The sequence below is a fragment of the Heloderma suspectum genome, chromosome 6 (genome assembly GCF_057233095.1).
Source record: "Heloderma suspectum isolate Gila_16-S chromosome 6, 16-S_ref, whole genome shotgun sequence".
Taxonomy (NCBI): Eukaryota; Metazoa; Chordata; class Lepidosauria; order Squamata; family Helodermatidae; genus Heloderma; species Heloderma suspectum.
In genome coordinates, this window is record NC_139463.1 from 84,097,021 (window position 1) to 84,122,408 (window position 25,388).

General features: G+C 45.3%; 1 protein-coding gene across 1 annotated transcript; it reads right to left on the bottom strand.

The window, feature by feature from the left end:
- Positions 1-887: 887 nt before the first annotated feature.
- LOC146341607 (olfactory receptor 14A16-like) lies at positions 888-1,910 on the bottom strand. Its single transcript, XM_084807571.1, has one exon. It carries the CDS (start codon positions 1,908-1,910, stop codon positions 888-890), a length of 1,023 nt encoding a protein of 340 aa, XP_084663697.1.
- Positions 1,911-25,388: the final 23,478 nt, after the last annotated feature.

A 25,388-nucleotide genomic window follows, 5' to 3' on the forward strand; every position in this document is an offset into this window, starting at 1 on the left:
GAGACACTAAGTGGCTGTGGGGTAAATGAAAAAGAAATTTCAGAGATAGCAAGCCAGAATGCAGCCATTGGTAGAATATTGGTAAAAGAAGGTCCTACTTTGAATCCGTGGCATATCCAAGCAAAGTGTTTTTGTACAAAAGGGTTGGGAAATAGTTATGTATTTAAATATTTTAGGGAGCTGCAGCCAGTCAGAGCAGGCAGCAAAAAACTTAATTGACCAGTAAAGAGATTCAGTATAATGCAGCTGTTTTGAAGGTTCACATTCCAGTTGAAAGACTTTCCTGTGGCTATGCAAAATTAAATTTTAAAAAGTAGTCTATTTAAAATAAAATATTATGGAAGCTTAAAAAAATATCTCACAATAGTCAGAAATGTAGATCTTTCTTAGGAATAGTAGCATGGTCTGTGTGGGTGTGTATTTGACTGTTCTCCCTACATTTTGTTCCTCCGCTGAAGATTATACAGAGAAACACCATTGTAATCACAGTTGAAATTAGTTCCTTTTGAACTATTGATGCTTAGGCAACATATTGAATCTATTTTGCAGAACATGTGCTGGATGCAGGATCTGCCTTCCATGGATGGAAGGGCTCCATTCACAAAAGGGACCTCAGCCCAGTTTTCAGGAATCCCACCACATCACAGCTCATCCCATTAATCAGGATGCCCCTACTCTCTGTAAAGCATTTTTAGGGGCAGGGGGTGAGGAGCTGCTGTGGTTGGAAAGGGGAAGGGAAGTCCACTTCTGCCAGTCAAGTTGCACATGCCTAAAACTGGATCCAACCCTAGCTAGGTAGGTAGGTAGGTAGACAGACAGACAGAGATAGATAGATGATAGACAGACAGACAGACAGACAGACAGACAGACAGACAGACATTATGCGTTCACTTTGAGATTTGCTCATGGAAGTGCACTGAATTTCTAAAATTAAACCTCATAATTCTGAAAATCAGGCTGACAATGGAACAACTTGCTTGATTACTGGAAGAAATACCACATGCAAACATTTTCTGAAGTGCAGCTTTGATGTCCCGGTTCCTCATGGTATAGATAATTGGATTCATCAAAGGAGGTACCACCGAATATAATACAGTAATAACCATATCCAAATCAGAAGGGGATCCTGAGGCTGGTTTCAGGTAAGCAATGCTTCCAGTGCTGATAAACAAGGAGACCACAATGAGGTGGGGCAGGCAAGTTGAGAAGGCCCTACTCCGTCCTTGAGTGGTGGGGATTCTGAGCACTGACTTGAAAATCCACACATATGAAACAACTATGAAACCAAAACAAGGGAAGACTATAAATGCACTGAAAATAATAACCCCAACTTCAATAAGGTACAAATTATTGCAGGAGATTTTCAGTAGTTGTGGGATTTCGCAGAAGAACTGATTGATGGCATTGGAACAGAATGTGATGGCAAAAGTGCTACCTGTGTGTAAGGCTGAATAAAATAGACCAGCTATCCATGCACTGGCTGCCAGCTGGATGCAGGCTTTCCTGTCCATCACTGTCTCATAGTTCAGTGGGTCACAGATGGCAACATATCTATCATAGGCCATGCCTGTGAGCAGGAACAAATCTGATATCAAGAAGAAGAACAAAGAAAACACTTGTGCAACACACCCAGAATATGAAATATCTCTGGTGCTCAAGAGGGAATTAATCATAGCATTGGGGATGGTGACAGAAATGGAACCAAGGTCAACAACAGATAAATTCACCAAGAAAAAGTACATGGGGGTATGAAGTTGATGGTCCAGTGAAACAGCTGAAATGATTAGAAAATTTGCCATCAAGGTTGCCAGGTAAATCACTAAAAGAAGAGTGAAGAGCAAAATATTTTGCTCCCAGCTGTCAGAAAAACCCAAAAGAAGAAAAGTAGTAATGGTACTTGCATTTGGCATTTTCTCCTAAAGATGTTTACTGCATTGCTGTAGAGGGAAGGAAAAATAGAACGCGATTAAGATGTTTTTTGAATCAGTAATGCATTAAGACATTTTATTTTCTATAACAATGATGGATAATATAAATATCAGGAGAAGAATTATAATTAAAGGGATAACAGTTTTGATAACAAACAGATATACCACTCTTTGTTACGGTATATAACTATCAAGAAGAAAAGAGACTTCCAACCATTAAGTTTTGTTCCCGGTACTACTAGAGATCCTGTTAAAGCTTGTCAGATCTGGATCTATTTCATGAGCTTCAGAGGCTTATAAACAGGGCCAGCCCAATACATTTAGATTTCTGAAGAGCAGCGGCAAATAGCACGCCCTTCTCCAAGTCAAGTCAGGTACCCAAATCCAGCCAAGTTATTTTGCCACCTTAGACAGAAAATCCCACAAACAACTCCCCCACCGCCACCACCCTGCCCCTTGCTGGCAGTAAAAATTAATACATTACATAATCCACAATTTGCTGTCCTTTCATGCCACCTACAGTCAATTGTGTCAGTCAGGCAGGGAGATGCCTCACTTGTCCCAATGGAAAGGCTGATGCTTCAAAGAAGAGGTGAGCATTACAAGGCCTATCAATACTTATTTGGCTCAGCTGCATAAGCTAGGCTGCTATTGTTTTCTCAAAGTTACATGTGATGGCAGAGGAAGGACAGTGGAAAAAATTGTGTTGGGCTACCTAGCAAGTTTATATATTGTAGATTATTCTGAGACATTTGTTACTGGATAACAATGGAGAGGAGATAGGTCGGTACTGGGGAGAGTTACCTTTCAATGCAGCATCTTCATTCTTCTCATTTGATTTCTCTATTTGTGTTTCATGAAGAAAAATAAGTCAAAATGTCTCTGGAGAGAAACGTCTGATGAACCATGTCCTGCAGTAATGAGCTTCATGAGACTATAGTAAATGTATACCTTGAAGGAGAGAGTTTTTATGTCTGCCTACTCTGCATGTGTTCTTGGTCATAATCACCAGAAATCCCAGCAGAATTAAGTCACAGAAGTCCCAAAACAAATTATTATTGTGAGTAGATCAAAATGCATTTTCAATCATAAAACAAGTTCTATAATGAAAGATTAAAGGAACTAGCTACATTTATCCTGGAGCAGAGAAGACTGAGGGGGGACTATGATAGCACTCTTTGAATACTCAAAGAGCTGTCACATAGAAGAGGTAGGGGTGCACGAAAGTCACTTACCTGGTCTCGCAGCTTTTCGCGGTGGGGGGGAGGTGCTTCGCTGCTCTCGCCCCAAAGTTCAGGCCGGGGGGGAGGCTTCCCGCCTCGCCCGGCTGAAATTCAGGCCGGAGAGGAGGCGCCTCGCCTCACCTGGCCGCGAACTAAGAAGTTTAAAAAAAAACATGCCCCCGTGATAGGCTACGTGACGATTAACGTAGCCTATCACAGCTAGATCTGCAAAGTCAGCCGTGATAGGCTACGTAAATCGTCACATAGCCTATCACGGGTGACTTAAAAAAAAAAAACGCGTACGCAAATGGCGGCCCCCATAGGGAGATGCCATTCGCATTCCTTATTTGGTCGCTGTAGTCTATGTAAATCTTTACATAGACTACGGCGAAAATAAGGGCAACGCAAATAGCGTTGCCCTTATTTTCGCCTTAGTCTACGTAATCTTTACGTAGACTACAGTGACCAAATAAGGAACGCAAATGGCGGCTCCCTATGGGGGCTGCCATTAGCCGTACGCGCTTTTTTTTTTTTAAAGTCACCCGTGATAGGCTATGTGACGATTTACGTAGCCTATCATGGCTGACTTTGCAAATCTAGCCGTGATAGGCTACGTTAATCGTCACGTAGCCTATCACGGGGGCATTTTTTTTTTTTTAGTTTTATTGGAATGGCGGCGGCAGCAGCCGGTCGAAAGATCGGCTGCCACCCCCGCCCCTGACGAAGACCCGATGAACCGCCGCCAGGACCCGCTGCTGGGAGGGACATTTGGGAAAGGTAAGTCCCGTCCCGGGGGGGGTGCGGGGGGGCGGAGAATTTCTCCCCGAAACTTGTTGGGGGGGCCGAACACATTGGCGCTCGTCCCCCCAAAGTTTCAGTGAGAAATTCTCCGCCAACCCTAAGAAGAGGGCAAAAACTTGTTTGTGCTGCCCTATAGTGCAGGACTATGTCTAATGCCCTAGAGAGTAACAATAGATCCAATGGCCTTAAGTTACAGGAGGGGGGTAGTATTGGAGGAACATCTTGACAGTAAGAGCAGTTTGGAAATGGAACCAATGACCAAGAGTGATGGGGTGGTGGTGGAAGTCTTCAAGCAAAGGCTGGACAGCCATCCATTTTGAGATGCTCTAGCTCTAGATTTCCTACATCAAGAAGGGGTCAGACTAGTGGCCTACATGGTCCCCTCCACTTCTGTGATTATGTGAAACACAGTGGTGCAGACCTATCTCTGCAACTGATTCAGTGCTTAAGAGATGTGTGAATCCCGCAGAGAAAGTTTTCCAAATCTGATTGACAATCTTAACTTCCCCCAAAATCCCCAAGCATGTTTTGCTTCAGCAGCAATACCTCCCAATTTACTTTGAATTTCACTTTGTGCAGCATTCAGTGGGTACCAAGAAATATGTGCATTCCCCCTAAGAATTTGCAGTAATAGCTGTCTTCTCACTAGGGATGGCGGAGAATTCCGCCACGGACTCCAATGAGGCCAGATTCTAAAGAATCCACCCCCCGAGTCCGTGGCAGAACAGAAGACTTACCCCTACCTCTGCGTGGAATCCTCTTCAGCCAGATCCTCTGGCTCCAGATTGCCAGCGATATGGCCACCATGCCATATCACTGGCTGAAGGGGACTGACTGCAGCCGCAAAAGGCATCCAAGACACCATTTGAGGCCATAAAGGCCATAGTTTAAGGCTTTTAAAGACCTTTTCAGCCATTTATGGCTGCATTTACCTTAAACTAAGGCCTTTATGGCCGCAAATGGTGTCTTGGACTCCATTTGCATCTGCAGTCAATAGTCCCCTTCAGCCAGTGATATGGCATGGCGGCCATATCTCTGGCACTTCAGAGCTGGCCAGTGGCACCACGGAATTGCCATGGAGCGGAGCCGGCTGAAGAGGATTCTGGGGGGAGGAACGGATCACCTCCCCCCCACGGACCCCCCCCCCGACTGGCAGGTAGGGGATTCATATATCCCTACTTCTCACATTTTGTTTTCAACAGAAAAACTCTAGGTTGCTAACAAAAAGTAAGGATGTACGAAAATCACTTACCTGTTTGCTGATTATGTTTATAGTGGGGAGGGAGGCATTCCGTCCCTCCCACCAGAATCCTGGACGGGGGGGGAGGTGCTCCGTTCCTCCCCCCCAGAATCCTCCGCAGCTGGATTTCTGGCCATGGAGGGCTCTGGGAAAACAAAAAACAAAACACCACATACGCAAATGGTGGCGGCTACGGCCGCCGCCATTTGTGTTCCTTATTTTTGACTTCTTAATCTACGTAAATATTTATGTAGACTAAGATGGCGAAAATAAGGGGAACGCAAATAGCGTAGTGGACGCTATTTGCGTTCCCCTTATTTTCGTCATCTTAGTCTATGTAATTATTTACATAGACTAAGATGGCCCAAAATAAGAAACGCAAATGGCAGTGGCTATGGCCGCCGCCATTTGCGTATGCTTTTTTTTTTTTACCCAGTCGTTTTAGGCTACGTAAGTTTTAGACTACATAAGTAAAAACTTACGTAGCCTAAAATGACTGGGTTAAAAAAAAAAGGCATACGCAAATGGCGGCGGCCGTAGCCACCGCCATTTGCGTACGCTTTTTTTTTTTACCCAGACGTTTTAGGCTACATAAAAACTTACGTAGCCTATCACGTGTGTGTAAAAAACAAAAACAAAACTGCAAATGGCAGCGGCGGCAGCCAGTCAGAAGACCAGCTGCCACTGCTGCCGCCACCGGAGCCGCCGCCGCCTGGAAGATCCGCCCCAGGTAAGTCTCATCCTAGGGGGATCCGCGGGGGGGGGGGGTTGGCAGGCCATTCTGCCACAGATTTCAGGGGGCCGAATGCACTGGCATTCGGCCTCCCCAAGATCTGTGGCGGAATTCTCTGCCATCCCTAACAAACAGAAATGTAAAATACAGGTGGATCAAAACACTCTAATGGGAGTACCCACACCCTTTCCCTCTATGTCTGCTAAGCTACAAAGTGACTGACTGCTGATGGTGCTAGGGATTGACAAATATTAGGGATGTCAGAGAATTCTGCCACGGACTGAAATGGGATCGAATTCCCTTCAGTCTGTGCCACAGAATCCTCTGCAGAACGGCACCACGAGGTCCTCTGGAGCCAGCAGTCATGCAGATTTTTTTTGTCATCTGCACAGTCACAAAATTTTTGTAAATAAAAACACAAGGTAGTATATTTCGATAATAAATGCATAAGTTTTTTAAAAAATGAATTGTGCTCACTGCCTTGTTTGTGGGTGTTCTTTTTCAGTTGAAATCTTCCGTCTCCCTTTATTTCAGCCAAAACACTTCCTCCTCCTTGGGGCTTCCCAAAACAAGGCCACCCCAGGTGTGCCTGAGCAATGCACTCTTTGTTTAAAGCAACACTGTTTGAAAGAAAGAAAAAACCTTTTAAAATGACCATGCCAGTCTGGAGCCCTGCACGAGGTATTATTCCCCCTGCTAGGCTTTCTATTTCCACATCCAGCCTTGTTGGTGACGTTGTGAGGCTAAAATGGAGAGGAGAACGAACTCTGTGCATGTCTACTCAGAAGTAAGTCTTACTGAGTTCAATGCGACTTACTCCTACACATGTCAGCACCCCACTTGCCCCCAGCTCAGCTTTGTATTTCCACATCCAGCTCATGATGAAACCTCCTGTTAGTTATCTCAGAAGACCCTTGGGTGTATGGGGCGGGGGTTCCATGGAACAGCTGGATGGAGGGAGATTACACACACACACACACACACACACACACACACAGAAAGAATAGAAGAATATAGTTCTTCATATTCCCTGGTATGTTTATTCCTCATTTTGTCCATTCCCTGAGCATGTGCAGAGTGTGCTTTTTATTCAAACAAAGAGAAGGTTGCTGATCTTTCCCTTCATGCTGCATTTGTACAAGTGAAGTGTGATTGCTTCAGAAAGAACTTTCCATTATACTGTCTCTTTTTCTTCAAGTGTTTCATATAACAGAAGTATGATGTAGAGTCCAGCTCAAAGTCATCCAGTGAGATAACTAACAGGTTTGATAATGAGCTGGATGTGGAAATACAAAGCTGAGCTGGGGGCAAGTGGGGTGCTGACATGTGTAGGAGTAAGTTGCATTGAACTCAATAAGACTTACTTCTGAGTAGACATGCACAGAGTTGGTTTTCCTCTCCATTTTAGCCTCACAACATCACCAACAAGGCTGGATGTGGAAATAGAAAGCCTAGCAGGGGGAATAATACCTCGTGCAGGGCTCCAGACTGGCATGGTCATTTTAAAAGGTTCTTTCTTTCTTTCTTTCTTTCTTTCTTTCTTTCTTTCTTTCTTTCAACAGCATTGCTTTAAGCAAAGAGTGCATTGCTCAGGCACACCTAGTGCAGCCTTGTTTTGGGAAGCCCCGAGGAGGAGGAAGTGTTTTGGCTGAAAGGAATTACTGCAGGTGATGGTCAAACATGAGATGGCAAGATTGAACATCGACATCTTGGGAATCAGTGAACTAAAATGGACAGGCATGGGCGAATTTAATTCAGGTGACCATCATATCTACTATTGTGGGCAAGAATCCCTTAGAAGAAATGGAGTAGCACTCATAGTCAACAAAAGGGTGGGAAAAGCAGTACTGGGGTACAATCTTAAAAATGATAGAATGATCTCAGTACGAATCCAAGGCAAACCATTCAACATCACAGTAATTCAAGTCTATGCCCCATCCACTGATGCCGAAGAAGCTGAGGTTGATAGGTTCTATGAAGACCTACAACACCTTCTAGAACTAACACCAAAAAAAGATGTCCTCTTCATCATAGGGGATTGGAATGCTAAAGTAGGAAGTGAAGAAATCACCGGGATAACAGGCAGGCATGGCCTTGGTGTACAAAATGAAGCAGGACAAAAGCTAATAGAGTTTTGCCAAGAGAACATGCTGATCATAGCAAACACTCTTTTCCAACAGCACAAGAAGCGACTCTACACATGGACGTCACCAGATGGTCAATATCGAAATCAGATTGATTATGTCCTTTGCAGCCAAAGATGGAGAAGCTCCATACAGTCAGTAAAAAGAAGACCTGGAGCTGACTGTGGCTCAGATCATGAGCTGCTTCTTGCAAAATTTCGGCTGAAATTGAAGAACGTCGGGAAAACCACTAAACCGTTCAGGTATGACCTAAATCATATCCCTGATGAATATACAGTGGAGGTAGGGATGGCGGAGAATTTCTCCCCGAAACTTCGGGGGGCCGAGCACCAACGTGTTCGGCCCCCCGAACAAGTTTCGGGGAGAAATCCTCCGCCCCCCCCGCCCCCCCCGGGACGGGACTTACCTTCCCTGAATGTCCCTCCCGGCAGCGGGTCCGGCTGGCGGTTCGTCCGGTGTTCGAGCGGGGCGGGAGCGGCAGCCGGTCTTTCGACCGGCTGCCGCCCCCGCCATTGCAATGAAAGAAAAAAAAAAAACACGTCCCCTGATAGGCTACGTGACGATTCACGTAGCCTATCATGGCAAGATTTGCAAAGTCAGCCGTGATAGGCTACGTGAATCGTCACGTAGCCTATCACGGGTGACTTAAAAAAAAAAAAAAGCGCGTACGCTAATGGCGGCCCCCATAGGGTGCCGCCATTCCCCTTCCTTATTTGGTTGCTGTAGTCTAAGTCAATGTTTACGTAGACTACAGCGACCAAATAAGGAAGGGGAATGGCGGCTCCCTATGGGGGCCGCCATTCGCGTACGCGCTTTTTTTTTTTTTTTAAGTTACCCGTGATAGGCTACGTGACGATTCACGTAGCCTATCACGGCTGACTTTCCAGATCTAGCCGTGATAGGCTACGTGAATCGTCACGTAGCCTATCAGGGGACGTTTTTTTTTTTTTTTTTACTTTCGTGTTCGCGGCCGGGCGAGGCGGGAAGCCTCCCCCCCCCGGCCTGAACTTCGCGGGGGGAGCAGCGAAGCGCTCCCCCCCACCGCGAACAAGCTGCGAGAAAAGGTAAGTGACTTTCGTCCACCCCTAAGTGGAGGTGGGGAATAGATTTCAGGGATTAGACCTGATAGACAGAGTGCCTGAGGAACTATGGACGGAGGTCCGTAACATTGTTCAGGAGGCAGCAACGAAATCCGTTCCAAAGAAAAAGAAATGCAAGAAAGCCAAGTGGCTGTCTGAGGAGGCTTTACAAGTAGCTCACGAAAGAAGGGAAGCGAAAAGCAAGGGAGAAAGGGGAAGATATATCCAACTGAATGCAGAGTTCCAGAGAATAGCAAGGAGAGACAAGAAGGCCTTCTTAAATGAACAATGCAAAGAAATCAAGGAAAACAACAGAATGGGAAAGACGAGAGATCTCTTCAAGAAAATTGGAGATCTCAAGGGAACGTTTTGTGCAAAGACGGGCATGATAAAGGACAAAGAAGGCAGGGACCTAACAGAAGCAGATGAGATTAAGAAGAGGTGGCAAGAATACACAGAAGAACTATACAGGAAAGATCTTAATGTCCCTGATAGCCATGATAGTGCGGTCACTGAACTTGAGCCGGACATCCTAGAGAGTGAAGTCAAGTGGGCCTTAGGAAGCATTAGTAACAACAAAGCTAGCGGAGATGACAGTATTCCAGCCGAGCTATTTAAAATCCTAAAAGATGATGCTGTTAAAGTGCTGCATTCAATATGCCAACAAATCTGGAACACTCAACAGTGGCCACAAGACTGGAAAAGGTCAGTTTACATTCCAATTCCAAAGAAGGGCAACGCCAAAGAGTGTTCAAACTACCGCACAATTGCGCTCATTTCACATGCCAGCAAGGTGATGCTCAAAATCCTACAAGCTAGGCTTCAGCAGTATGCGAACCGAGAACTACCAGAAGTACAAGCTGGGTTTCGAAGAGGCAGAGGAACTAGAGATCAAATCGCCAACATTCGCTGGATCATGGAGAAAGCAAGAGAATTCCAGAAAAACGTCTATTTCTGCTTCATTGACTACGCTAAAGCCTTTGATTGTGTGGATCACAACAAACTGTGGCAAATTCTTAAAGTGATGGGAGTACCAGACCACCTTACCTGTCTCCTGAGAAACCTGTACGAGGGTCAAGAAGCAACAGTAAGAACCAGACATGGAACAACCGATTGGTTCAAAATTGGGAAAGGAGTACGACAAGGCTGCATATTGTCACCCTGCTTATTTAACTTATATGCAGAGTACATCATGAGAAATGCCGGGTTGGATGAATCACAGGTTGGAGTTAAGATTGCCGGGAGAATTATCAACAACCTCCGATATGCAGACGATACCACCCTAATGGCAGAAAGCGAAGAGGATCTCAAGAGCCTCTTGTTGAGGGTGAAAGAGGAGAGTGCAAAAGCTGGTTTGAAACTCAACATTAAAAAAACTAAGATCATGTCATCTGGCCCTATCACTTCCTGGCATATAGAAGGGGAAGAAATGGAAGCAGTGACAGATTTTACTTTCTTGGGCTCCAAGATCACCGCAGATGGTGACTGTAGCCATGAAATTAAAAGACACTTGCTCCTTGGGAGGAAAGCTATGGCCAACCTAGACAGCATAGTAAGAAGCAGAGACATCACCTTGCCGACAAAGGTCCGTCTAATCAAAGCTATGGTTTTCCCAGTAGTAATGTATGGCTGTGAGAGCTGGACTATAAGGAAGGCTGAGCGCCGAAGAATTGATGCTTTCGAACTGTGGTGCTGGAGAAGACTCTTACGAGTCCCCTGGACTGCAAGGAGGTCAAATCAGTCCATCCTAAAGGAAATCAACCCTGAGTGCTCATTGGAAGGACAGATAATGAAGCTGAAGCTCCAATATTTTGGCCACCTAATGCGAAGAGAAAACTCCCTGGAAAAGACCCTGATGCTGGGAAAGACTGAAGGCAAAAGGAGAAGGGGACGGCAGAGGATGAGATGGCTAGATAGCATCACGGATGCAATGAATATGAACTTGAGCACGCTCCGGGAGAGAGCGCAGGACAGGAAGACCTGGCGTGCTATGGTCCATGGGGTCACGAAGAGTCGGACACGACTTAACGACTGAACAACAACAACAACAATTACTGCAGGTCTCTGGGCACAGGAAAAAATATGTAAATATCTACGAAAAATAGCCTTTCTTATGGAAGTTATGCAGAATTACGGCTTTTGGTATGGATTTATCTTTGTAATTCTTGGAACGGAAAAAAAAGAGGAGAATTCTGGGGGCTTGCAAACGACGGTACGGAGCACTGGCCGCAAATTGTGGAAATCAAGTGGCATGGAAGGTACACAATTCGTACATCCCTAATGAATATGTCAGTTTTCAGTTTCTCACAGTTCTCCATTTTTACAATTTTAAATTTGGTTCAAATTTTAAGAATTTGTACAATCGTCCCAAACTTTGAGAACTTCTTTTTTAACGTTAATATGAAAATGTATGTGAGGTGTGGTGTGAATTTCTCCTAATGCATGTATTTTCCTGATACACACATCTATGTATACAATTTTCCCTAGTATACACATTTTTACTAGCATTTTCCCCTGATACAGTTCATTTTAATGTTATTTTCACCAATATACACATTTTTGTATGACTTTTTTGACTGGAGAACTGCATTGCAAAATTTGGAGAATTGCAAATCTCTTAGCAGAAAGCACTTCTGCTCATGCAAAAATAGGATCACACTGTTTTGCACTCACAGAGTGAAATCTTAAACATACTTATTAATGAGTAGGCTAAACTGAACACAGTGGGACTTACTTATGAGTAAACATGAATAGGGGTGCACTGTTAGGTGGTTTCCTAGATAGTTACATGGCCAAATTAGATGCTTTTCAGTTAAAGTAGTTTCTCGAAAACATAGGATGAAATCCTTAACGGTTGGATTGAAATCCAGGCATTTTATTCTTCCAAGAAAAAATAAAGAAAAATAGTCTGCAGAGTTCTGCTTTGATTTCCCTGTTTCTGATGCTGTAAACAATTGGATTCATTGTTGGCTGTATCACAGAATATATTACAGAAATAACAAGATCCCAGTTAGATGGAGAGCTGGAGGCTGGCTTCAGATGAGCACAAGTTCCAACAAGGAGAAACAAGGAGACAACCATGAGGTGGGGGATGCAAGTTGAGAAAGTTTTTCTCTTGCCTTCAGTGAAACTCATTCTTAGTACTGTTCTGAAAATATGAACGTATGACACAACTATGAAGGCAAAGCAACCTATGCATATACCTGCAGAAAGAACAAGAGCCCCAACTTCAACAAGGTACAGGTTAGAACAGGAAAGTATGAGTAGATGAGGAATTTCACATAAGAACTGATTGATCACATTGGAGCAAAAGGTGATTAGGAATGTGCAAGTGGTGTGAACTATTCCATACAAAAAGCCTCCAGTCCAAGCAGTGGTTGCCAGTTGAAAGCAGAACCTCTCGTTCATCACTCTTCCATAGTTCAGGGGATCACAGATAGCCATGTATCGGTCATAGGCCATGACTGTCAGAAGAAATACCTCTGTTACAAACAAGAACATAAGGAAAAATAATTGGACAGCACAACCATAATATGAAATTAGCTTAATATTTAGGAGGGAGTTAGCCAGGACTTTGGGAATGGTAATGGAGATGGACCCAATGTCAATGATGGATAGGTTCATCAGAAAAAAGTACATAGGTGTATGGATATGGTGACTACTGGCTATAACTATGAAGACAAGGAGGTTCCCAATGAGGTCAATCATGTAAATAATGAGAAACCCACAAAAAGCTAACAGCTGAAGTTCCCAAATGTCAGAGAACCCCAGAAGCAAGAATTCTGACAGAGAGGTTTGGTTGAACATTATCTTCTCAGTAGCTGGCTTGATCTCTGTGGAGACAAAGTAAAAAACAATTGTCAGATGATGATGATGATGATGATGATGATGATGATGATGATGATGATTTACATTTCTATACCACCCCGTAGTTGAAGCTCTCTGGGCAGTTTTCAGAAGTTAAAACATTAAAAGTTTAAAAATCTATTTACATAAAAGCACACAGACAATATGCATGAACAATGTATCTCTACAAACATCTTCAAGCAATCAACCATAACCATAAGTTAAATCCAGGGGTGAGTTATTTATTTATTCATTCATTCATTCATTTCTATACTGCCCAATAGCCGGAGCTCTCTGGGCGGTTCACAAAAATTAAAACCAAACAGTACACAATAAAACAATTTAAAATATATAGAACATTAAAACAATACAACACAATAAAACCTACCAGCAGTGCAGGAGTTTAAAATACAGATTTAAAACAGCAAAGCTAAAAGTCTAGAAAGCTAAAATGCTAAAATGCCTGGGAAAATAAAAAGGTCTTCACCTGGCGCTGAAAGGAATACAATGTAGGTGCCAGGTGAACCTCACTAGGGAGCTCATTCCACAGCCGGGGTGCCACAGCAGAAAAAGCCCTCCTCCTAGTATCCACCCACCTCACTTCCTTTGGCAGGCGCTCATGGAGAAGGGCCGCTGACGATAATTTTAAGGTCCAGGCAGGCACATATGGGAGGAGACGATCCTTCAGATAACCCGGCCCCAAGCCATTAAGGGCTTTGAATGTTACTACCAGCACTTTGAATCGGGCCCAGAAATGGACTGGCAGCCAGTGCAGCTGGAAAAGTACTGGCGTAATATGTGATCGTTGGCCAGTCCCTGTTAACAGTCTTGCTGACCTATTTTGGACCAGCTAAGTTTCTGGACCATTTTCAGAGGCAGCCCCATGTATAACGCATTGCAGTAGTCCAGACGAAAAGTTATCAGAGCATGGATAACTGTAGCTAGGCTATCTCTGTCCAGATAAGGGCGTAGTTGGTATACCAACCTAAGCTAATAAAAAGTGCTCCATGCCACTGAGTTCACCTGTGCCTCAAGTGACAGTTCTGGATCCAAGAGCACCCCCAAACTATGGACATGATCCTTTAGGGGGAGTGCAACCCCCTCCAGAACAGGTTGAACATCACCTAGCCGGGCAGACAAACCACCCACTCAGTCTTGTCTGGATTGAGTTTCAGTTTATTGGCCTTAATCCAGTCCATTACCATGCCCAGGCACTGATTCAGAACAGCCACTGCCTCACCTGGGTTTGATAAGAAAGAGAGGTAGAGCTGGGTGTCATCCGCATATTGATGGCACCTCAGCCCACACCTCCGGATAACCTCCCCCAGCAGTTTCATGTAGATGTTAAACAGTATAGGGGATAAAATAGAGCCTTGTGGAACCCCATGGCACAATTGCCATGGCACAGAGCAATAATCCCCCAGCACCACCTTCTGGAATTGGCCATCCAAGTAGGAGCGGAACCACTGCAGTGCAGTGCCTCCAACTCCCAACCCAGACAACCTATCCAGATACCATGGTCGATGGTATCGAAAACCACTGAGTAGGGGTGGACGAAACTCACTTAGCTGTCCTCGAAGTTTTTCGCGGTGGGGGGGAGACGCTTCGCTGCTCCCACCGCGAAGTTCAGGCTGGGGGGAGAGGCTTCCCGCCTCGCCCGGCTGAAATTCAGGCCGGGGGGGGGAGGCTTCCTGCCTCGCCCGGCCGAAATTCAGGCCGGGAAGGAGGTGCCTTGCCTCGCCTGGCCGCGAACTCAAAAGTTTTTTTTTAAAAAAATAAATGCCCCCGTGATAGGCTACGTGACGATTAACGTAGCCTATCATGGCTAGATCTGCAAAGTCAGCCATGATAGGCTACGTTAATCGTCACGTAGCCTATCACGGGTGACTTTTTTTTTTAAAAAAAAGCACGTACGCAAATGGCGGCCCCCATAGGGAGCCACCATTCGCGTTCCTTATTTGGTCGCTGTAGTCTACATAAAGATTTACATAGACTACAGCGACCAAATAAGGAACGTGAATGGCGGCTCCCTATGGGGGCCGCCATTATCCGTACGCCCTTTTTTTTTTAAAGTCACCCGTGATAGGCTACGTGACGATTAACGTAGCCTATCACGGCTGACTTTGCTGATCTAGCCATGATAGGCTACGTTAATCGTCACGTAGCCTATCACGGGGGCGTTTTTTTTTTTTTTCTTTGATTGGAATGGTGGCGGCGGCAGCCGGTCGAAAGACCGGCTGCAGCTCCCACCCCGCACAAACACCCGCCGAACCGCCGGCCGGACCCGCCGCCGGGAGGGACATTCGGCAAAGGTAAGTCCCGTCCCGGGGGGGGCGGGGGGCAGGGGGGCTGCGGAGAATTTCTCCCTGAAACTTGTTTGGGGGGCCGAACACGTTGGCGCTCGGCCCCCCGAAGTTTTGGGGAGAAATTCTCTGCCATCCCTACCACTGAGAGGTCCAGGAGAATCAACAGGGTCGCACTCCCCCTGTCCCTCTCCTGGCAGAGGTCATCCCACAAGGCGACCAAGGCAGTTTCCGTTCCAAAACCAGGCCTGAAGCCTCATTGAAATGGATCTAGATAATCCGTTTCATTCAAGAGTGCCTGGAGCTGTCCTACAACCACCCGCTCAAGCACTTTGCCCAGGAAGGGGATGTTGGTCACTGGCCTATAAATGTTAACATCCTCTGGGTCCAGGTTAGGCTTTTTCAGGAGTGGTCTAATTACCGCCTCTTTTAAAGTGGCAGGCACCACTCCCTCTCTCAAGGAGGAATTTACAACCTCCTGGACCCGGCTGGACATCCCCTCCTTGTTTGATTTAATAAGCCATGAAGGCAAGGGTCAAGCACACAAGTGGTCGATCGGACTTGGCCAAGGACCTTGTCTGCATCCTCAGGCCTCAGTAACTGAAACTCATTTAAAACTCATCATGTGCTGCCAAATGCCTGGGAAAAGATATAGGTCTTAACCTGGTGCAGATAAGATAACAATGTTGGCTCCAGGCGGACCTCATCAGGGAGCTCACTCCACAGATAGAGGGCCACAACTGAAAAGGCCCTGTCCCTCATTGCCACCTTCCGAGCTTCTCTTGGAGAAGACACCCTGAGGAGGACCTTAGATGCTGAATGTATAGTACAGCTGGTTCATTTTGGGAGAGGCATGCTATCAGGTATTGCAGTCCTAAGCCAAAGCCATATAGGGCTTTATAGGTTAAAACCAGCCGTATAGGGCTTTATAGGTTTAAAACTTGAATTGATCTTGGAAGCATATAGGCAGCCAGGGCAAGAGGGCCAGAGTCAGTCTTATATGTGCGGACCTTCTAGTCCCAGTTATCAAAGATTAGGAACAAATATGATGACTTTATTTATATAGTTTTAATTTCAAAATAACTGCATATGTCATACAATTGTTCCCATATTACATTTTCCCTGCTTTCTTACATCCTTATAAATTGACATTCCCATAAATCTGATTTCCATTCAGTTACTGTACATGTTTTATCGAGATTCTATTTTGCATATTCATTGGTACGTATGCTACCAATTCACGCTAGCATACACATCACTGAGAAATGGAGACAGAGAATTGGTAGCTTACGTATCAATGAGAATAATGTATTTAATAATGTATAGATTCCAAAAGAAAGAGACACTTTAATAATTAGCCATAAATTAGTAATTTCCCATAACTGGTCATTTACCACCTGCAAAATGATAGATGGATGATAGATAGATAGATAGATAGATAGATAGATAGATAGATAGATAGATAGATAGATGGATGGATGGATGGATGGATGGATGGACAGTTAGACAGAGAGGCAGGCAGGCAGGCAGGCAGGCAGGCAGGCAGACAGACAGGCAGATGAAAGAGGAATAGCCTAATACATCACACATAATCAACGTTTCATTGCAGTCACAGGAGTCTTCACAATTGGTTTAGCCCATGGATCTGTTTTGACCCTCTGTATGCATAGATATAAAGATGCTGGTGGTTAGGGATGCTTGAGGAACTGAGGAGCAAAATGGACATTTGTTTGCTCCCCCAGCATGGCCTGGGGATTCTCTAGCAGACTTTGTCTTGATGGTATACTGCTGAGAATATTATTCCTATCCTAACTGACAATGAGAAAGACAGAACAAGAGAGACAGGAGAGAGAAGGGACTGCAGGAGAGAGCATGAGAAACTGAAATAGCAAAAACAGATGCATGGATAGATTTACCTCTTAATATAGGACCTTGTTTTCTTTGTCGTTGTTTTTTACATGTGCATCATAGGACTTTTTACAAAGGTCTGGGATGTGCTCGTTGGTCCATTCCATTGCAATTGACTTAATAGAAGTACATTTGTTTATTTTGGAGAAGACGTTTTGTATCTTTCCATGCATCATCTCTTCTGGGAGTTCCTCTCCATACAGCATTTCAGAATTCATAAGCAGAGGTCTGGAGGGAAAATGCTGCTTGACAAAAATGTATCACTGATGTACATTAAAACAGCTGGGAGTACATTCATGTGATCATTGTTTAAGACTAGCTTAAGACTAGTGCAACAACACAAATTTGGAGAAGGGTTGTCAAAATATGCTGCATTTTCATTGGGTTTTAAATTTACCAATTTCATCCTGTAGTTATGGAAGAAGAGAAATAAGCAGAGGTGTTCTTGAATGAAACTGCTTGTCTGGATTCTTTTCAGTCTGGTTTCTGTACAAATTTTCTGAATGAAACTGACTATATCTCTCAGGTGGATGGCCTTCTCCAGGAGAATGAAAGGGGCACGGGGCAGGGGGGATGCAACTTGACCATTATAGCTTCTGGTCTGCCAGCTGGGACTTGTTTGAGGATTATTGTTTTTGGATGGCTCTAGCTCATGGGTGGGTGGGTGGTGAGGGTGATGCTGAGATACTGCTGCTTCATACTGTGACCTTTGCCATGTGGATTGCCACATGATTCCATCTTACCTCCCATTAGGGGTGGCCATCACAAGGAAATCCTCTTCACTTTTGGCTACATGGATCCCCATGGCGTCCCCAACTCAGTCAGCATAGGCGAGCCAAGCAGAGAGTCAGTTCCCAAAACTCATGAACGATTATGAAGATTACGGCGAAAGATTATTAAAGATTATGTAGACTACGGCGAAAATAAGGGCAACGCTATTTGCGTTGCCCTTATTTTCGCCGTAGTCTACGTAAAGATTTACGTAGACTACAGCGACCAAATAAGGAACACAAATGGCGGCTCCCTATGGGGGTCGCCATTTGCGTACGCGCTTTTTTTTTTTAAAGTCACCCGTGATAGGCTACGTGACGATTAACGTAGCCTATCACAGCTGACTTTGCAGATCTAGCTGTGATAGACTACGTTAATTGTCACGTAGCCTATCACGGGGGCGTGTTTTTTTTTACTTTTTATTTCGCGGCCGGGCGAGGCGAGGTGCCTCCTCCCCGGCCTGAATTTCAGCCGGGCAAGGCGGGAAGCCTCCCCCCCGGCCTGAATTTCGGCCGGGCGAGGCGGGAAGCCTCCCCCCCCGGCCTGAACTTCGGGGGGAGAGCAGCGAAATGCCTCCCCCCCACCGTGAAAAGCTGTGAGACCAGGTAAGTGGCTTTCGTGTACTCCTATTTCCAAGTTAAAAAAAAAAAGTGATAGGCTACGTAAACGTAGCCTATCATGGCTAAATTTTAAAAAACACCATGATAGGCTACGTAAATGTTTACGTAGCCTATCTCGGCTGAGTAAAAAAAAAAACCACGCATATGCAAATGGCGCCACCCATGGGCGCCGCCATTTGCATTCCTTATTTTGGCACGTGTAGTCTACGTAAACATTTACGTAGACTACAGAGAAAATAAGGGGAATGCAAATAGCGTAGCGTCGACGCTATTTGCGTTCCCCTTATTTTCGCCATAGTCTACGTAAATATTTACGTAGACTGCACGTGCCAAAATAAGGAACACAAATGGTGGTGCCCATGGGTGCCGCCATTTGCATACACACGGTTTTTTGTTTTTGTTTTTTACTCAGCCGTGATAGGCTACGTAAACATTTACGTAGCCTATCACTGCTGACTGCAGGGACGCAAACGACGGCGGCTATGGCTGCCGCCATTTGCACACCCGGCCAGCCAGGATTCGGGGGGGGGAGGGACGGAGTCCCTCCCCCCTGGCCAGAATTTCAGGGGGGAGGGACGGAGTGCCCCCCCGGCCAGAATTTCGGGAGGAGGGACGGAGCGCCTCCCCCCCACCGCGAATCAATTTCTTGAGAAGGTAAGTCACTTCCGTACATCCCTAGAAGTCATCACCCAGAGATTTGGCTAGGATGTCAATAGTATGCAGATCACAAACAGAAGATCACAAACAGAAGATCTGCTGTTTGTGATCACAAACAAATCCAGATAAAACAAAAGCACTGTTGGCTGGGGGGGTCGGATGATCCAGGTGTAGATTCCCAAGATGTTCTGGTACAAAGCTCTGCCCATGAAGTACCCCAAACTACTTCATCCACACAAAAAAAGGAGTTCATTTTTTCCTGGGCAACTTTATGAGGTGTGTTTGTGGGGGGGAGAGATGATTTCCTTGATTATTAGTATTATGAGGAATCTGAGATCTGCGGGTGTTCTTCCTTTTGTCTTTTTTTAAAATCTATTTTTTATTTTATTTTTTAAAAATGAAATAAACACTACCAACAACATACTCAGAATCTTCAGTTTCCAACATTACAGTATTCTGAGGAGAAAAACGGGGGGAGGATAGCAAAAGAAGGGGAGGAAGGATTATATTAAACTTCAATAAGAACAAACCAAATATCCAAATATAAATCCGATTGCAAATTATACCTACACAGCACTCTTCCAAACATTGCAAGTATTATTAAATCTTCAATCCTCTACACCACAAATGGTAAACCTTATTTTTCAATATCATAACCTTGGTCTTATAGCAAAGGAATGGGAGCAAACAATCAATTTCCATTGCCCATATATTACCATTCAGTTAATGCATGTTCATAAACATTAAAGATTTAGCCAACAAGAAATAGTAATAATAATCATCCCATAATGATAATAATAATAAGATAAAAAGTTTAAGAAAAAGATAAAAAAACAAAAAAAGTGAATCATTTGTATATTTTAAGTAATATCATATCTAAAAATATATTTATATGTGTACACACACATACATACACAAACAGGCATTTTATTACAATATAACATAAAAAAGGCAAAAGAAAACAGTAAACATTTACTCTGGCATACTTTCTAGACATCTTATCAGCTATAGCCCAAACAGCACTTCAAAAGAACAGTAAAGATGGCTAAATTCCAACTCCGGAGGCAGAGAGAGTTGATTCCCTTGTTTTAATTTTAATGCCAATTCAGAATGGTTCTGCAGCATCAGAATCCAAAAACCTTTTCATCTGTCCTTCAAAAAGAATGCAAAATGTAGCTGGATATTTAATATGATATTGCAGGTTAATTTGCTGTGCCAAACTTATCGCCTCAGTGAATTGCCTTCTTCTGTCAGCGATTTCTTTAGTATAATTAGGGATGTACGAAAGTCACTTACCTTTTCACAGCTTGGCTTCGCGGTGGGGGGGAGGCGCTTCGCTTTTCCCCCCGAAGTTCAGGCGAAGGGGGGGAGGCTTCCCGCCTCACCCGGCCGAAATTCAGGCCGGGGGGGAGGCTTCCCGCCTCGCCCGGCCGAAATTCAGGCCGGGGAGAAGCGCCCTGTCTCCCTGGCCGCGAAACAAAAAGTAAAAAAAAAAAAAGACCCCGTGATAGCCTACGTAACGATTTACATAGCCTATCACGACTAGATTTCCAAAGTCAGCCATGATAGGCTACGTAAATCGTCACATAGCCTATCACGGGTGACTTTGAAAAAAGAAAAAAAAAGCGCGTACGCAAATGGTGGCGGCCCATGGGCGCCGCCATTTGCGTTCCTCATTTTAGTACGTCTAGTCTATGAGCCCTTATTTTCGCCTTATTTTTTAGAAGTGCTAAAATAAGGAACAAAAATGGTGGCACCCATGGGCCGCTGCCATTTGCGTACGCACTTTTTTTTTTCAAAGTCACCCGTGATAGGCTATGTGATGATTTACGTAGCCTATCATGGCTGTCTTTGGAAATCTAGCCGTTATAGGCTACGTAAATCGTTATGTAGCCTATCACGGGTGTGTGGGGTTTTTTTTTACTTTAGGGTTGTTGTTTTTTGCAATGGTGCTGCTGCCGCCGCCATTTGCAGGTTTTTATTTTTTTTTACACACACGTGATAGGCTATGTAAGTTTTTACATAGCCTAAAACGTCTAGGTAAAAAAAAAAAAAAAAAGCGTATGCATTTGCATACGCCTTTTTTTTTTTTTTACCCAGACGTTTTACGCTACGTAAAAACTTATGTAGCCTAAAACGACTGGGTTAAAAAAAAAAAAGCATACGCAAATGGCAGCGGCTATGGCCACCGCCGTTTGCATTCCTTATTTTGGGCCGTCTTAGTCTATGTAAATAATTATGTAGACTAAGACGGCGAAAATAAGGGAAACGCAAATAGCGTCCACTACGCTATTTGTGTTCCCCTTATTTTCGCCATCTTAGTCTACATAAATATTTACGTAGATTAAGATGTCAAAAATAAGGAATGCAAATGGCGGCGGCCATAGCCGCCACTATTTGCATACGCGTGTTGTTGTTTTTCCCCAGAGCCCTCCGCAGCCGGAAATCCTGCTGTGGACGGCTCTGGCCTGGCTGGGCCTGGCCAGCTGCTCCGAGGAGCTGCTGGGGAGCACAGCCAGCCGCAGAGGATTCCGGGGGGGGAGGAACGGAGCACCTCCCCCCCACCGTCAACATAATCCACGAACAGGTAAGTGATTTCCGTACATCCCTAGAGATCGCACAATAACAGGAGCTAGACCACAGCACCATCTAGGGACTGAATAATGAAACATATAGAACAATGCAGATAAAGTGGGGAGGGGGGAGGGAAGCATGTGTAGAAGGAGCCCATCGTGATCCTGCAGTTAAAATGGAAGCAGAAAGCACAAATTAAGTTGTGGGATTTTAGTAGGGGTGGACGAAAGTCCCTTACCTTTCGCCGAAGCTTTTTCGCGGTGGGGGGGAGCGCTTCGCTGCTCCCCCTGAGAAGTTCAGGCCGGGGGGGGAGGCTTCCTGCCTCGCCCGGCCGAAATTCAGGCCGGGGGGGGAGGCTTCCCGCCTCGCCCGGCCAAAAGTCAGGCCGGGGAGGAGGCTTCCCGCCTCGCCCGGCCGCGAACTCGAAAGTAAAAAAAAAACAAAAAACACGTCCCCTGATAGGCTACGTGACGATTCACGTAGCCTATCACGGCTAGATCTGGAAAGTCAGCCGTGATAGGCTACGTGAATCGTCACGTAGCCTATCACGGGTGACTTTAAAAAAAAAAAAAAAAGCGCGTACGCGAATGGCGGCCCCCATAGGGAGCCGCCATTCGCGTTCCTTATTTAGTTGCTGTAGTCTACGTCAATGTTTACGTAGACTACGGCGAAAATAAGGGCAACGCAAATAGCGTTGCCCTTATTCTCGCCGTAGTCTATGTAAACATTGACGTAGACTACAGCGACCAAATAAGGAACGCGAATGGCGGCTCCCTATGGGAGCCGCCATTATCCATACACACTTTTTTTTTTTTTTAAAGTCACCCGTGATAGGCTACGTGACGATTCACGTAGCCTATCACGGCTGACTTTGCAAATCTTGCCGTGATAGGCTACGTGAATCGTCACGTAGCCTATCAGGGGACGTGTTTTTTTTTTTCTCTCATTGCAATGGCGGGGGCGGCAGCCGGTCGAAAGACCGGCTGCCGCTCCCGCCCCGCTCGAACACCGGACGAACCGCCGGCCGGACCCGCCGCCGGGAGGGACATTCAGGGAAGGTAAGTCCCCTCCCGGGGGGGGGCGGGGGGGTGGAGGATTTCTCCCCGAAACTTGTTCGGGGGGCCGAACACGTTGGCGCTCGGCCCCCCGAAGTTTCGGGGAGAAATTCTCCGCCATCCCTAGATTTTAGCCTGATGTAGAAATGCTCTAAGTCAAGGGTGGGGAACTATTTTATCCAAAGGGGCCAATTAGTTTCCAGGCTGGGATGTTGGGGCCTCCATGCAAAGGTGGCTGAAACTAATACCCAAAGTGGGTGGGGACACTACTGCCATGTGCCCCACAGATTTTCACACATACACCATTCATACACATAGAGGGGGGAGGGGGGAGAGAGGAAAAGGGCTTATCTCTGATTGGCAAGAGATCAGATATAAGCCCTTTTCCCAGCCCCAGCACTGAAAAGGAGGATGAGCTTGTCTATATGAATGCCTAGAAATTGGAGATAAGCCCTTTCCCCTCTCTCAGCGCTGAGGCAGAGAAAAAGAACATGTCCTGGAAACCTGGGAGGGCTTGTGGGAGACACTTGGCAGGCTGAATGGGGAACCCCCACAGGCCATGTTAAGCCTGGGGCCTCGAACTACCCATTGGAGTCTGATGGCCTCATTTTGTTATCAAGTCCAGGCTAGAGAACTGTAACACCCTTTGCATTGGCACCAATGAGCCCCCCCCCCCGCCGCCCTGGTAAATAGCAGCCATCAGGAGGGGCTATCTGCATTATTGAATTATAATATAATTCCCTTTCTCCAGCAAAAGTCATCAACTTTATTGCTTCCCTGATGTCTTCCATTTCCTGAAAACACACACACACACACATACACAAATACAATTGCTAATTGTACAAAGGATGTGGCATCTATTTTGTCACTAAAGCAAATACAATGGCACCATGAGACTGGACCAGGCCAAAGCCTTTCCTCAGCTGCAGATGACATGTTGAGCAGAGCATCATTTCCTGCCAAGAGTCATGGGGCTTATAGTGAGAACAGATGCTCTGTACATAAATTGGTGCTATAGGAGATGCCTATAGTGCTTTGCGGAAGCCCTCTACTTCCTGCCCCCCCCCTCAAAACTGCCCATTAAGATTTTTCTTTTTAAAATTTAGAGAAGGGTGAGGGGATAGCTGGAAAAGGTGCTGGGACCACTCCCACTTCAGTTGTCCCCATTACATATGAAGGAGAAACTGTCAGAGGAGGAGAGAGGGATGGATCATCTTGGGTTTGTGATAATTCCTTTAGGGACAAAGACTTCAAGGTTGTGAGTGCTTGGAAGAAATGCTCAGAATATCCAGTTGGGTTTCTGAAATGAGCAGGCTGTTACTTCTCCATCCCTACTAGAAACCACCTATCGAGATGAGCATGCAAAGCAGGAATAGGGTTAGAGTTCCATCCCCACCTAAATTCATGGAGAAACCACATCAGGGACAGGATTCACTGCTGTTTTGTAGTTTCTCTGGACAGCTCTGGAAAACAAGGCAGCCATTTGGGGAAGGGGGGTCTTACAATACAAGGACATATTATCCCTTTTCTTTTCTTTATATGCCTTGGGGCAAGCAAGGTGTGGAGTGCTGTTATATCATGATATATCAGAATCCTTTAAGTCAAGGGTGGGGAACCATTTTTATCCAAACAGGCCAAATAGTTCCCAGACTAGGATGTTGGGGCCAGCATGCCAACAGTGGGTGGTGCAAATACCGGAAGTGGGTAGGGCCCCTACTGCCATGCGCCCACAAGATTTTTACACACACAAACACACAATATACAATGAAGGCTGGTGGCTCCGATTTCAGTGTGGCTATGAATCCATTCTGGGTTTCAGTCAGAACCAGCCAGAACTCTAAAGAAGCTGCCCATGGTGCTGAACCTGTTGTGGTGATAGGGTTCAGCATCTTGGATAGCTCCTTTAGAGTTCTGGCTGATTCTGACTGAAACCCAGAATGGATTCACACACACATACCAAAATCAGACCCACCAGCCTCCACTGCATTCGTACACAGAGAGAAAGAGAAAGAAAAGGAGACAGAGGAAAGGTCTTATCTGTGATCTGCAACCCTTTCCCCAGACCCAGCACTAAAGAGTAGAAGAGCTTCTCCCTGATTGGCTGGAAATTGGAGATGAGCCCTTTTCCCTCTCTCAGTGCCAGAGGAGGGTAAAAGGGGTGAGTCCTGTCATCAGGGTGGGTCTTGTGGGAGAAGCTTGGCAGGCCACATGGGGAACCCCCACATGCCATATCAGGCCTGGGGTCTCAAAGTTCCCCAAACCTGTTCTAAATGATCCACAAAATACACTAACTGAACTGCTGCAATAAGACAATGGAACAAGATAGAAACAACATTTTGTTTTCTATACATTTTCTCTATGTGGCCTTTCCTCGGCGTGATCCCCTGGATGCCTCCCACTTGCTGACACACCTGAGAGACTGATGTTCTCCTATTACTGCGGATGTTATTGTTATTGTTATTGTTATTTCCATGCAGATCTCAAGAGTTCTTTCCCTTACTAACAA

What these genes read in the sequence shown, in the direction of transcription:
- LOC146341607 (XM_084807571.1), bottom strand. Translation starts at nt 1,910, where the DNA reads ATGCCAAATGCAAGTACCATTACTACTTTTCTTCTTTTGGGTTTTTCT.